The sequence below is a fragment of the Anguilla rostrata genome, chromosome 18 (assembly GCF_018555375.3).
Source record: "Anguilla rostrata isolate EN2019 chromosome 18, ASM1855537v3, whole genome shotgun sequence".
NCBI classification, from domain to species: Eukaryota; Metazoa; Chordata; class Actinopteri; order Anguilliformes; family Anguillidae; genus Anguilla; species Anguilla rostrata.
The window spans coordinates 15,112,794-15,127,449 of record NC_057950.1 but is presented as its reverse complement, the minus strand read 5'-3'; the positions used below and the strand labels follow the sequence as shown (position 1 = coordinate 15,127,449).

Genomic DNA, 14,656 nt, shown 5'->3' with positions numbered 1-14,656 from the left:
AAGAGAGGAGGGAAGGAGAGGGGAGAGGGATGAGAGGAGAGCAACAGTGCGGGGAAGAGAGGAGAGAGGGATGAGAGGAGAGGAGAGGAGGAACCTTCATGACGCCCAGCTGGATGAGAGGCGATGAGTGGTTGATCAGGACGATGAGCGCTTGGGGCTGGATGAGGTTGTCCATCACCTGGTCCAGCATGCCGTCTGGCAGCAGCAGCAGCGCCCCCCTCAGGAGCTCATACAGGCCGCAGCACATCAGAAGCAGGCAGCCCTCCACACCGGACCTGAGCCCGCACAGCACGCAGAGTCAGGCCACGCACAACTCACTCAGAAGGCAGGAGCAGGTGGTCACAGTGAAATTACACTCCTCAAAGGGACAAACTCCATTTCCTGCCTGAATCACAGTCGCAGAGGCAAAGAGCATTTTAAACATCCTGCAGTGTTAGGAGTGGCTTGCAGTAGGGCTGGGCCATAAACCATACTGACAATCATCAAATGTTTTTTAAGCATAATATCAATCCTCACCGCCATGCCATATATCTGCTTTCTTTCATCTTTATGTCTTTAATCATGCCTGATGCGGTAGTAAACATCCAAACTTCAGAAGCCTTGTGAAATGCTTCTGGGGGAAAAAAAACATCACCACTGATATTGAATGAGTGTTGATAAGACAGCTAACAAGCAGTTGATAAGGCCTTGCAGCTTCCACGTAATTAAAAAAAAACACATGCAATGATCACATGGACATTGCATGACTTTGCTACTGGCTGGCTGGCTGTCTTATCAACATCCAAAAGATATCAGTGGTGGTATATCCCTGGAAGCATTTCATGTCGCCTCAAAAGTTTGACTGTTTTTTTTAATTTATTTTTTTAAATATAAAAACATGTATATCCAATTCTCCACCCCAATCAGAAAAAAAGGCCAACTGTTTGCAATCACAGTTTCGTACTCCTCTGAAAAATGTGGCATCACCAGCTGCTTCTTTGCCAACGACAGCTAAGATTGGACAAAGTGAAGTCGGGGGAAGACCTCAGCATGCAGTCCGCAGGTACCCAACTGATCAACAGGGATCACTAGATAGCAATGAAATGCGAACCTCTAACTGATTGAATCCTTCCATACTCTGGGTGACACAGTTGCAGATTGCATGTTGTCCTATAGAGCTACTGACACAGCCTGGATTAGACCCGAGGAGGTGAAGCTCATCCATGCACCAGTGTGGTGCCTTGACCGAAAGAACCATCCAACAGCTCTGAAGCTTCAATGTTTACTACCACATCAGGTATAATTAAAACTCAAAGACACATAGAAAGGCAGCACACCACATGGTGGCATTGATAGTTACAGTGCTAAAAAAATATTAGGAAATGATCATCACGGAATACCGCCCATCCCTAACCTGCAGAGGGAGCCATACCTGTCAGTGGAGCCGGTTGTGCTGTGGGCAGTCCCGTAGCCGGGCGTGTCGGCGTAGCTCTCCCAGTTCCTGGGCAGCGTCCTGCTGTCAGCCAGGCTGCTCCTGCGGGTGATTGGCAAAGCGCTGTTGTGGGCGGGGAAAGCGAGGCTGCTCCTTCGGGTGATTGGCAGAGCACTGTAGTGGGCGGGGAAAACCAGGCTGCTCCTGTGGGTGACTGGCAGGGAGCCATTTTGGGCAGGAAAAGCCAGGCCCAGGCTAGCGAAGGCACTCTCCCTCTTCTGGGGAGACTGGAGATGCTGCAGGCTCTCTGGAACAAGTGGTGCCTCTACGCTGCCCGAGTCAAAATGGTCTGCTGCGTCCCCGTCCTCTGGCTCCTCCTCCACACTAACGGGGGGAGTGTCCATCCCGCCCCTCTCTGGCCGCAGGTCACAGACGGTGCTGACCGAGTCGGAGCTGTTCATAAGCTGCTCGGCGCCGTCCCGCCTCACGGTCTCCGTACTGCTCTGGTGAGCTCCGAAGGGACCTCCGTCACTGTCCTCATGGGACAGGTGGGGGGACAGAGATGGGGAGGAAGGGGCTGAGAGAGGTTCATTGGTGGGGGGCAGAGACTGACCCCCGTCATCCTGTTCTGGAGAGGGTGGCGGAGTTGGATCTGTTCCGTAAAGGGAGAAAAATGTGGAGATTTTACTACAATCACAAACACATACACACACACACACACACACACTGGAGGGAATTTAGCACAGTTATGGGAGAGGACGGGCAGTACAGTGCTGTACCTTGGGAGTGTGCTGCAGTGAAGCTGATGGGAGAGGAGGAGAACACAGAGCTGCTGGCAGAATTCTCCCCACTGCTGTAACGCCTCAGAGACACTATGGACTGCACCTTCTCCTGGTGCAGACTGCCATCTGTGGCATAGAACAGCACACACACTGTTTACTACCACATTCAGAGTACACTGCCCGTAGTATGCACATACACACACACATAGAACAACACACACACAGATGGAGAAACACACACACATGCACACAGACACACAGACACACACACACACACACAGAAACACACACAGATGAACACACACACACATACACACACGCATGAGCGTACACACACACACACACACCAATGTGCAGGTAGAAGTAGAAGCTGGTGGGGGTGTGGCACACGTGGGTCTTTGAGGGTGGATGCACAGCCAACAGGAAGTTGTAGATGAGCCTGAGAAGGTCCAGGTCTGGAGGGGAGCCCAGGACTTCCTGAATGATCTTAGTGAAGGACAAACAGACCTCCTGGGGTACAGGGGTCAGCTGCTCCTACAGGAGTGAAACAGGGATCACCTGGTGTGGGACAGGACCACCCTGCCCTACCCTAAATACTGTCCCTGCATTCACTATAACTCCCCTGTCTGACAGATCATTCAGCAGGGTACGTATGTATTTCTCCAAGGGGCAGATAGGGATTCATGTAGACTAACAGACACTGACTACAGCCTGGCCCTGCGCTGGTTTATTAACCCTGAAGCTTTTCATATTAATGGGAGAATGTGTCTTTTACCTGTAGCACCTGGCAGGTGAGCAGGAAGCGGTGGACCACCTGGGCCTTGAGGAGCTGCTGGATGTTGAATGTCTGCTGGGGGTGGTGCACCCTGATGAGGATCTCCAGGGCTGCAAGCAGGGTTTCCCATACCCCATCCTAATGGGGACACAGGCCAATCACTCATGCTGCACAGTATCACTCACTGCACACTGCATTTATCACTCAGTGCACACAAGTGTACCTGAGCAGCTTATTGAATGAACAGGATGATTGACATGGAATATGGGCATGAGACTCCCACAAGTGAGGTTGCTCATAGGTGGGAGTGGGTAGGGTGGAGTAATGGGTGGGTGTGGGTACCTGAGCCCTGGACCAGATCTTCCAGTCCAGCAGCACACCGGACACCAGTCTCAGGTCCTGCACCACAGCTGTGGACTCAGTGTTCAGACAGAACTGCCCATCTGCACTAACAGTGAGGATCTCATGACTGAAGCAGCCATCCAGCACAGCCTGGGTACAGGTCCGAGGGCAATGGGCAAAGGTGAAAACATTCGTATCACTGTCTTACTTAATGCAACACTTCACAGAAAACAACTACATGTAACAGGTAATACCCACATTTCACAGGTAACAGCTGAACAATACATGTCCATTTCTGGGACCCATTTCCCATTCCCTGTGCTTCTGCCAATCCCAAAAGCCTCTTCCTGAGCTGAGCTGTGCAGTGCCTGTGCTGGAGGCCTGCACATCTCACTCAATTGGAAAGCTTAGAAAATGGCCCACAGACTGGCTAGGTACAAGGCAGGGAAACAGACTCCTTCCAGCACAGTCAGGTTGACACTATTCTTGCAAACACAGAAAAAAGGGTAGCTGCAAACCTTGAGTATGTGGTACCCCACAATGCATTTGGTGTTGATGAGAACCTGGTGGATCATGGAGTAACCATGGCAACTGTCCATCTCCTGGACTCGGTGCTGATTTTGTTTGACCAGAGACAGCAGAATTTGCAAGGCTAGAGCCTGGGTCTGCTCACAGTCACTCAACTCCACAACCTTCAGAGGAGAGGAAGAGGGAGAGAGAGAGTGTGGGAGGAAGACAGAGAGAGAAAGAAAACAAGAAAGTTCCATGGAAATAGTTTTGTAAAGCCGTGAATTGTAGCAATTGTTTGTGTTTGGGGGATGTTCTGTGGTGATTAATATTTGATGATAAGAAATCATTTTAACGAGGAAAATGGGCCAAACAACACCAAAAAACATTTTCGGTCATGAGTTAGTGTGAGGAGAGAATGCCAGGGGACCATCTCGTACCCTGGCAAAGAGAAATATGAAGGAGGCAGCGCCCCCTATCTTGTGCAGGACGCTTTGCAGGCTCTGGGACTCGTTGGGCCTGAGGGCGCGGAGGACCTGTGGCTCCAGCACGTTACTCTGCGCCGTCTTAGTGCGCAATGTCCGCTGAGTCACAGCCATCTTGGGCTGTCCCTTCAGTGCAGAGAGTGGCTCGTAGATAGAGTACTGACTGGGGCAGCCTGGGACATACACTACCGCCAAACCCTCCTGAACCACACACACACGCACATGCATACGAATACAGATACAAAGACACAGATACACACGGACGCATACACACGTACACACAAACACAATTACAGACACAGACATGACAGGAAACATAATTAATGATCACAGAAAGGAAAAAAGCTTATTCACAATGACTAAATGTTTTTTAGTAATTGCCTCACTCATTACAAATCAGTAATGAATGCATTTATTCTGAACAGTATAATTTATAATAAATTGAAAAAGCTGATTCTGCCCCTAACATAATTAAGGCATAAAAAGTAACATAGGATGTAAATGATAAATGTGCTCCATTTTAGCTATCTATGTAATGTAATGTAATGTAAATATTTTCAAATCTGTCCCAGACTCACGATAAGTGACGCAGTTTCTGGTCCCCCTCCTCTGCTCCTGGACATCATTCCCCAGTTCTGTAGGCCCTCCAGGGTCATGTACCTGGACACCTTTGGGCTGGGCGTGCCATACTTGCAGGGTATGATGGAGGTGCAGTCAGGCCCGCTGGTGTACAGATAAAAGGCTTCCTCTGGACCAATTCTAGAGCCTGACCCAAAACGATGCATCAGAGACAGGAAGATAGGGCTACATGTGACCTTTGGCCTCTCTCTCAACCCCCAGACTGTCACCTGTGAGTGGGTTTACTTAGTTTGTGCTCTATTGGATAATAATTGTTTATTTAGAAATAATGTTCTATTAACTAATTTGGGAAACCATTCCTTTCCATATTGGTCATTGCTGTGGAGATATTTAACATTTTAGATGACAAACTTTTTTTTTTTGCTAAACATACAGTGCACACAGGAAGAAAGCAATTGAAAATAAGAACTTAAATGAAATAAGAACAAAATCAAGGAAAATTAAACTACAGTTCAGATTAAAGTAGAATGTCAAATCCCTATCCCGACACAGGAAAATTAATAAGATTGTATTCCAGTAGAGAGTGACTGGGAGATGGTGTAGTGTGAGTGTATCCCAGTAGAGGGTCATACAGAAACTGAGTAGTGAGATCACACATACCATTGAAGACCATCACACAGCCCATATCCCAGCATCCTCTCTGCCAGGCCAGCTCTTCTGCACAAGCCTGGTAGTGTCCAAGAAGGCAGAAGGTCTTCGTGTCCATGGACAGGCTGGACTTCCTGGGGAGGGCGTAGTCCAGGGACAGCTCACACTTCCTGTGGAGAGAGAAACAGCGCCATCTAAAATACACTAATATACATATGCAGGCATTAAAGCAAAATTACACCAAGTCTTTGTGCAACCACATAAGTTAAAATTGAATGACTGGAAATTGTTGTGCAGGCAAAAGTCAGGATGACTGCCATGAGACCCAGTTTAATGAGTGGCTTTGGTTCAAACACAAGGCCTCTATTTGCCTTTAAGGGGGTGTACCTGATGCCGCACACCCAGAGTGCCAGGGTGCCGCAGATGCTCTTCTTGCCTTCAGGCTGCTGGGTGTAGGTGAGGGCAACATGCTGCCACCGGCCTGGAGTCAGGACCCCCTCCCCAGACTCTGCTTGGGCTAGCAGACCTGCCTTCATCTCATCATTAGGGTCAACACAAATCCTGTTCAAAGAGTAACAGCAGAGTAACACTAACCCTGCTCAAAGAGTAACAACAGAGTAACACTAATCCTGCTCAAAGAGTAACAACAGAGAAACAGTAACCTGCTCAAAGAGTAACAACAGAGTAACACTACCCTGCTCAAAGAGTAACAACAGAGTAACATAAAGCCTGCTCACGTTTAACCTCACCTGAATAAGAAGGTTCCGGTGGGCAGGTGGGCCCACAGCTGCAGCATGAGGGCCTTGGAGCCCAGCGAGGCAACGTGGAGAAAGCCCTCCTCCACCAGCGAGTCACCGGGACGGGGTGGACCCCGGCGCCCCACTGATGGACACTTCTCCTGCTCTGGAAGAGAAAGGCCAGGCTCACCCACACACAACCCAAACCAGCCCCACGTTTCAGAAAGGTCAGGCTCACCCACACACAACCCAAACCAGCCCCATGGCCAGGCTCATCCACACACAACCCAAACCAGCTCCACGTTTCAGAAAGGGCTGGCTCAGCCACACACAACCCAAAAACAGCTCCACATTTCAGAAAGGCCAGGTTCACTCATTTTTGCTTAGTACCTGTGCTGTTCTGGTTGTTGTCCCTGAACTCTGTTGATTTCATGGTTTTCCTGTCCAAGTTGCCAGAGTTTTTCCATGCAGTGGGTGGGACCCTCATCCACAGTGACAGGCTGAAGCCATTAGCCGCATGTGGCCAGCAGTTCTGCCCCACTAGGGGCAGGTGGATGGGAGCCACATACCAGGGAGAGGTGAGCTGGTGAGCAGGGATAGTCTCTTCACCCCCCTCCCTGCACCTCAGGGGGGGTTGGCCCCTCCATGCCCTGCCAACCCATGCCCGGCTGTGTCTGGGACCTGGGCAGGAAGTGCTGGGTAGCAGCGGAAAAGACAGGAAATGCAGAGCCTCCATGTCCATGTTGGCCTGGACAATCCGCAGGATCCCCTTCAGAACCCCATCCTGCAGCAGGACACACATTTTTACCCATAATCCCCTCATACTATTATACCATACAACCCCCGGCCAGAGCACTAAACCAATAGCACTAAACACTAAATAACATACAAACAGCAATAAACACTAAGCAAAAAACACTGAACATGAAACAGACAGCACATATGGTGCCATTGAGGCCTACCAGGCGTAGTGGTCTCTGCTGTCCATGTGTGGCTAAGTGCCTGACTCTGAATTCCTATTCCCATTGCTTGTTTGTAAATGCTGTTTTCATTCAGGGACAGAGAGGGAAGTCTTCCACTTTTGTATTTGTGACATGAATATAAGTCACATGAAGTACTGTTGTTTGGCCGAAAGAGGGTGCTACTCACAGCGGGAGGCTCCTTCTCCAGGAACAGCCGGATCAACATGGCTACTTCTTCTGCTGTGATGTGGTCCCTCACCATGGCAACCAGCAGTTCCATTAGTACCGCCTGACACGCTGTGCAGACACAAGGACACAGGTATACCCCCAAGTGAGGCAAGAGATCCTGTAGGCATTCAGCTGCTACTGTACTGACACAAAATGGCTGATACAGAACAGGAATGACTGCATCAACCAGATACACTCTTTGGGTAGGACATGGCATAGAGATGTTCAGGAAAATAAACAAATTCACCTTGAAAGGAAGAGTCTGACTGCTTCAGGGTGTTCTGGAATCCTCCCAAAATGGTTTTCACAGCTCCCTGTGCAGGTAAAAAGAACTGGAAGGTGATGGACACATTTGGAAGCTGCTGTGTGTACACATGCAGAGACTGCCTCTCTAATACAGGAGAACAGAAGCCCGCTTTCCCACTCTTTATGTAACCTCAGTCATCCTGACTAGACTATAAGTGGAGGATCTAATGGTTTGAGTCATAAAAAAAGATTGGTAATCCAAAGTTTAAAGTGCTAAACCATTTTACCTGTTTATAAATTAGTAAAAGGACCTTAAAATCAATTCTAAAGGATTAAAGGAGCCAATGCAATGCAGACAGAACAGCACTAATGTGCTCTCGCGTCTTGGTTTTAGCTCTAATGCAGCAGGGTTATGAATAATTTCACAGTTAGTTCCTTAGGCAGACCTGTAAAAGTGCTCTGCAATAGTCCAACCATTCTACACATTGCTGCATTATAAGGAATCTCACTTTGTCTGTATTTGTTGAATAAAAGAAAACAGTCTTCTTCTAAGTCTTCTTGTTCATGTGGGATTTAAAATTTATATCTGAATCTAAAATCACCCCAAAGTTCCTTTCTTCAGATTTTGTCTGTAGAGCCAGACTGCTGGGCCTAGTATAAAGCTAGTCTCTTTTTGATCTGGGACCAATTAAAATGTCTTATCTTCATTTAGTTTCAGGACATTCTTGCCCAACCTTTCAGTGATGATAGACAAGCAGGCAGGCAGTGCAGTAAGAGCAGATGGGGGACAGTACTGACCTGCTGGTACAGGAGTGTAGCATTATGGGGGTTTTTGCACACCACTCCCAGCAGGCTGTGCAGGATGTGAAGAAGGACCTCCGGGGTTGGGGAAGAAACAGAAAGAATCTGCAGCTCCAAGGTACAGATCTCTGGAAACAGCAGCACCCCCATGCAGCGACCTTCTGCCTTCATCCCGAACACTGTACCTCGTACTTGAGCCAAATCTGCCTCTTCACCTGCTACAGCAATGTCAGAAACAGGGATATCTACATGAGAAAAGTGTGAGATAAACCTGAGAAACGGTGAGATCACCATGAGAAACAAAAGACTAACATGTGAAACAGCAAAACCAGCGTGAGAAAAGGATTCTGCAGCTATGCCATACCTTGGTCCTGGCGGGTGGTACACTCTGGATCGCTCTCACTGTCAGCCTCATATCCCTCCTCTCCATCCTGGGACCAAAACCTGCCTTCCTCTGGCTCCTCTCCCTCATCTGAGAGATCTCCTGCAGGAGGTACAAATTCCTCTCCCCACAAGGACTTCACACACACACACATACACACCCAAACAAACAACCAAAGTCATCAACTTCTGGAGGATAAGATGAGGGTCCAAGATCAAATACAGAACAGGAAGAAACAATACTCCTACCAGTGTGTTCTTCTCCACTATGGCCTCAAAGCTGGTGCACACTTGTGCCAAGGCCACACGCAGCAGAGAGTCAAATAGTGGGATGGCCAGGTCGGTATCCATCAGACCCAAACCACAGAGCTGGTCTCGCACCTCAGCCAGAACCTCCTCTACTGACCGCAACTAGAGAGAGGGGAAAAACATGTGTTTGTGTGAACTGATGTAAAACTAACTGTGTAACAGATTGTCGCAATAAATCAGGTCAGCCCTGATGTTGTGTCAGTGCAGGGGTAAATATGTTTGTGTGTCTGTGTGTGTGTGGGGGGGGCTTCATGGATTCTGTACACTGTCACCCCCTGGCAGTGAAAGTGACATCATTAAATAGCAGAGGTTGAAGAGAAACAACACATACTGTAGCTCTTTTATTTTACCACGGATTCCATTGAGATTTTTAGAGTTCTAGTGCTGTACCTGTGGGTGCAGGTGGGAGTTAGAGGACTGTACCTGTGGGGGCAGGTGAGTATTATAGTGCTGTACCTGTGGGGGCAGGTGAGAGTTATAGGGCTATACCTGTGGGGACAGATGAGGCTCATTCTTATTCTGGGCCATGCTGCAGCTGTGCAGACATATGGATATCAGGGCCTCCAGCAGCCGCACGCTCTCCAGAGCCCACTCCTCCTCCTGCCTCCAAGGGGGGACTCTGGCCTGGGCCTCGCCTCGCGCTGGGCCAGGGGGATCAGCGGGATCCTGGGCTGCGTCTGGCTGGGCCGGATCGACCCTCCCCTTGGGCTCCCTCCTCCTGACTCTGCTGTCCCTGGACTTAGAGGCCAGAGTTTGGATGACCAAGATGATGAGGTGGAAGCAGACCTCCAGCCCCCCGAGCCTGTAGAACTGCCTCCGAAAGATGGTGCTGGACAGGTAGACCCCACGGCACGCGGTCCACACGTCGGCCGCACGCCGCAGCTGGTCGCGGGACGGCAGAGCCAGGCGGTCGGGGGAGAAGCGAGGCGGACGGGCGGACAGGGGTTCACTGGCCGTGCTGTCATAGCCCGACGTGTCCTCCGAGTCGTTGGTGGAGTCGCGGTCCGAGTCCGCGTCCCTGCTGACGCATAGGAAAGCCATGCGCAGGAAGAGGTTGATAGTGTTGAGGTGGGCGTCGCCCCCGCCGTGCCGCGGCCCCTCCCCCGCCCTGCACTGGCGACTCTTCCCCTCCCTCAGACCCTCACACAGCGTGCTGAGGCTGGGCTGACCCCCCGCAGGCCCCCCGTCTCCCTCTGTGGTCCCCGTCTCCGTGGGGATGGGAACCGACAGCAGGATGTTGCCCTGCTCTTCTACCTCATTCAGGATGAGTGTCTCAAACACCTTCAGGGCCCATGGGCGCGTGCCGTCCAGGTAAACCAGCTCCGTTACCTGGTTCAGCCCATTACAGCCCAGGAACAGGTCCCGGGTCATTCTGCTGGGGTCAACAGAACAAGAACCACAAACGCTCTCAGAACATTACCATGTCAACCACCCACACACTCAGAACATTGTCATGTTGTTACAACCTGGGCCATAAATCTGTGTTTTTGCTCCTGTTCTCTATTCTCTACTGCTTGTCAACAGGGCTATAGAGAACCAGAAGAGTAGTATTGGCTTAGGTCATTGAGAACATATTAAATAGTACTATCTGGTTAAATAAAGGTAATGGATCATGAATAACATTACATCAGCAGTGCTGCCCCAAGATTACCATATAAAGAATGAGGACAGAGAAGTGGAGATGGCTCCTGTTGGCCGGGGCTCACCTGGACTGCAGTAATGCAGGTAGTGTGCGCAGGTACACCTGCAGCACCTCTATGGGCAGGCACTGGCTGTGGTAGCTGCAGGCCTGGGCACAGCTGGTGGACACACCCAGCTGCTGGGCGTGGTGGGCCAGCTCCACACCCCGCTGCAGCAGGGGGCTGAAGACGTGGGTATAGAGCTGCCAGCGTACCACCAGGTTTCCCCGCAGGACCAGCTGACGCACATGAGCTGCCATCAGCAGGCTGAGCTGCCGGTCCTCGCTAAATGCCTGGTCCTGATAGGCCGCTAGAGCATCCCACTTCCACAGGAGGTCCTCGCATTCCCCGACCCCCTCTCTGGACAGGACGCCCTGGGAACGGCAGGAGCCAGGAGAAGGCGGGGCAGCGAGACCCCCCTTCAGGGCTGCCTCCAGGCTCGTCAGCTGGCTGCTATCCAGAGTACAAATGTTGCAGGCGACCTGATTGGCTGCCTCTGTAGGCTGCCCCGCCCCCAGCTGCTCCAGGAGCAGACGGCTGAGGAGGTTGAGCACGCGGGCCTGGGGGCTGCCCGGGCTGCGGAGGCTGAGGAGGTGCAGGAGGGGGCCCACCACGGAGCTGGGATCCATGCAGCAGCAGATCCCTACAGCCTGCAGCCCGGCCAGGATCTGCAGGGAGGGGGCGCTGTCGGGGGGCAGCAGCCGGAGCAAGCGCAGGCACTGCCGGGAGATGGCGGCCAGGCAGCAGCAGCGCTCGGTGCAGGGTGCCTCCTCCCCTGCCTGCTCCTCCTGGAAGGGGTTGTGGCGGGCGGCCCGGGTGACGGTGGAGGTGGGCGGGCCCGAGAGGTCGTGGTGGTGGTGCAGGAACTGCGAGTACTGGCAGCGGCCGTGGTGCTGCCGGGCGCACACGGACTGGTGCTGCTGCTCAGACTTGGTCTCCTTGACGGCGGCGACGATGTTCAGCGCGGCGGCGATGATGTCACACGAGTGTCCGGCCGCCTCCTCGCTGATGGCGGACTCTCGGACGTCCGGCCGCTCCAGCCGCAGCAGGGCGTGTTCCAGCAGCGGCAGGCCGCGGTGCTGCAGGAACTCGTGCAGCAGCTCCAGCGCCTGGCTGAAGAAGAAGGGGTTGGGCTCTGAGGCCTGCAGGGAGCCCAGCAGCACCCCCAGAACCCCGCCCAGGAGCTCCGGCAGCAGCAGCGCCCCGTGCCGGGTCCGGGAGAAGGAGAAGTCGTCTCTGACCTCCTGCAGGGTCTTTTTGGGGCGCGGGGCGAAGGGGTCGGCCTGCCGCTCCAGGCAGCTGCGGATCTTCAGGGTGGCCTGCAGCAGGTCGGACAGGTTCCTACGGAGGTGCTGGGGCAGCGCCTCCCCCTGGCTCACGCCCATAGACATCAGGTGCAGGATGGAGCGCAGCAGCATCCTCTGCACCAGGGCCACGGGCTCCTCCGTCCAGCCCTGAGCTAGGTCCCCCGCCCCGCTGCCCCTGCCGCCCCACGGCTCGCAGCAGTCCCCGAACTTCGTCAGCATGCGGGTGAGCGTGGGCACCACACTGATAGCCAGCCCGGGGTTGTGGTTGAGGCTCATGTCAAACTTACAGACCTTCTCCAGCAGTGAGAGCAGGACATGGCAGAGGTCCAATGGTGACTGCTCCATGCCATCGAAGATGGACAGAGCGACGGGCTCCGTGAGCGGCTCGCTCTTGGACCTCTGCTGGAGGTCTGGCCGCTCTGGGGCGCTCATGGTTTCTGCGTCGGGGGGCGCCGCATTCGGGGCTTTCGTATGACGGTCCTGCCGGTCGACTGGCGTGGTCGAGCCTCGGGATCGGAGACGTTTACCCCCAAAGCTGATGGGCTTATCTGCAGGGGTGTCAGAATTGGAAGCGGGCAGCTGGGGCCTACGTGCATGCCTCACCGTGCGATGCTGGGAGGCCCTGAGCTGGCACCGTGACCTCCCAGATTCCTGCACGTCTGAGACGGCCTTCTCCCGCCCCGATCTCAATGCCTTCCTCTCACGCTGGAGAAACACTTCTGGCAGTGAAGAGAGTGTGTACTCTGGAGAGATGAAACAAGATGAAATCTCATTAGTGTTTCAGAAACTCTCACTAGTGTTTCAGAAAGTCTCATTGGTACCTGAAAAAGTCTCATAGGGTCTCAGAAAGTCTCATTAGTGTCTCAAAAGCAGACCATAATGAGCACAGCCCACTTTAAAAAAGTAGCTTTACAGGCCTTAGCACCAGCAGGCAGAATGAAAGAGCATCTACAGGATTAAATAACGTGATATTCCATGATGAGCACCCCTTTCACTATTGAGATGTTTTTCTCCAGCAGGGTCAGGCAAAATCATTTGAGTCGTATCACTAATGGTCCTACAGGGACCTCAGGAGTCCACTCTTAAACTGCTTCACTATGCAATTATTCGAACTATAAAATTTACTGTTTCAGACAATCTGACCAGGGATGACATGCAAGAAACACACAAACTCAATGTCTCTACAAATCTTTAGCTTTGACTGAGCCTTGTGGGGCTCCAATCCAATCTCACATAAAAGGCTTTTTAAATCACAGGCAAATCCACAAATCCAGTCTGATTTAGACAGCCATTCTAAATCAACAATGAGTGTTTGACATACTTACATAAAAAGCCCTCAAAAGAAGGTGTGCTGGGTCACAGCCCAAAAATAGGAACCAATAAGGCAGAAATGTGTGAAGGGCTTGTTAGAAAGCATTAGCACACGCTTGCTACAGGCCCGTGTCACCTCAGGGTCAACTACCTTCAGCCACAACGGAGACCATCACCATCATCTCAACTGCAGCACATTTTAATAGCAACCACTCAGGAGCCCAAACACACATTATTATCATTGTTTTGGTTGTTGTTGCTGTTGTTGTTGTCAATAATAATAATAATAATAATAATAATTTGGAATGCAAACATTATGTAGTGTTCCATTCAGTTGGGATTTTGGTGTTCATTTTATTTTCCTGAAAAGAATAAAACACATAAGGAACTAAACTTTGGGATAATCTGCTGTGTAACTGACCGTAAATGGCAATGTATCAACACATTACTATAGCGAAAGTTAAAATCGTAACGGAAATCTTCGTACTAATTTAAGACTGAATGACTGCAGTGCAGCTGCTGAGGACCACAATGTGAAGCAACAGGAGACAAAAGTGATGCATGAACAGTTCACACTTTGTTCAACACTCAAATTACATAGCAGTTTTATAATAACAGAATCGGCTACATGCTCTGCTGCGCCATAAACACTTATTCTTCCAGTGGGATATTTCTTACTTCGTCCTCATCACAGCCACTGTGAATCAGCCACCGTGTGGCACACTTTTCTCCCCCAAACAGACTCTTTCGCAGGCAGGGTCTGTACAGCGAGACCTAGGACTGGGTAGTGAGATCTACAGCTTCCACTAGATACGGAGAAGACAAGCCTGTGTGCTACAACACGGAACATTTATCAAGGGAATAATGCTGTGTGGTTTTTCTCAATTTAGAAAAATATTTTAAAATGTAAATACAAATGCTAAATATTTGGAAAAGTCTAGAACCCAAGAACTTAATTCAACAGACAAACCTGTACAGAGCTCCAAAATTAGTTTTCCTAAACCATAGCTAACCACAATCTCCACACTATGAGTCTATAGCTAAGCTGTTTTAGGCAAGCTCTGTGGGTTAGTCAAAACAACAGGTGATGGATTTTTGTGTAACTGATGCATTCCTACCCTTGTAGATTTGGGGTTAGTGCTTTTATCTTTAAATCCTTGTAGAAA

General features: G+C 51.0%; 1 protein-coding gene across 1 annotated transcript in view; it reads right to left on the bottom strand.

The window, feature by feature from the left end:
- The window catches only part of LOC135245233 (lysosomal-trafficking regulator-like), a 34,156-nt gene that overhangs the window by 16,275 nt on the left and 3,225 nt on the right, over nt 1-14,656 (bottom strand). The window contains 20 exon segments of the mRNA XM_064318150.1: nt 95-275; nt 1,412-2,063; nt 2,191-2,319; nt 2,541-2,727; nt 2,969-3,106; nt 3,311-3,460; nt 3,829-4,002; nt 4,258-4,503; nt 4,881-5,068; nt 5,542-5,699; nt 5,917-6,090; nt 6,279-6,432; nt 6,657-7,050; nt 7,416-7,525; nt 7,704-7,770; nt 8,501-8,721; nt 8,868-9,021; nt 9,134-9,295; nt 9,683-10,565; nt 10,900-12,922. Coding sequence (XP_064174220.1) covers nt 95-275; nt 1,412-2,063; nt 2,191-2,319; nt 2,541-2,727; nt 2,969-3,106; nt 3,311-3,460; nt 3,829-4,002; nt 4,258-4,503; nt 4,881-5,068; nt 5,542-5,699; nt 5,917-6,090; nt 6,279-6,432; nt 6,657-7,050; nt 7,416-7,525; nt 7,704-7,770; nt 8,501-8,721; nt 8,868-9,021; nt 9,134-9,295; nt 9,683-10,565; nt 10,900-12,922 — 6,545 coding nt within the window.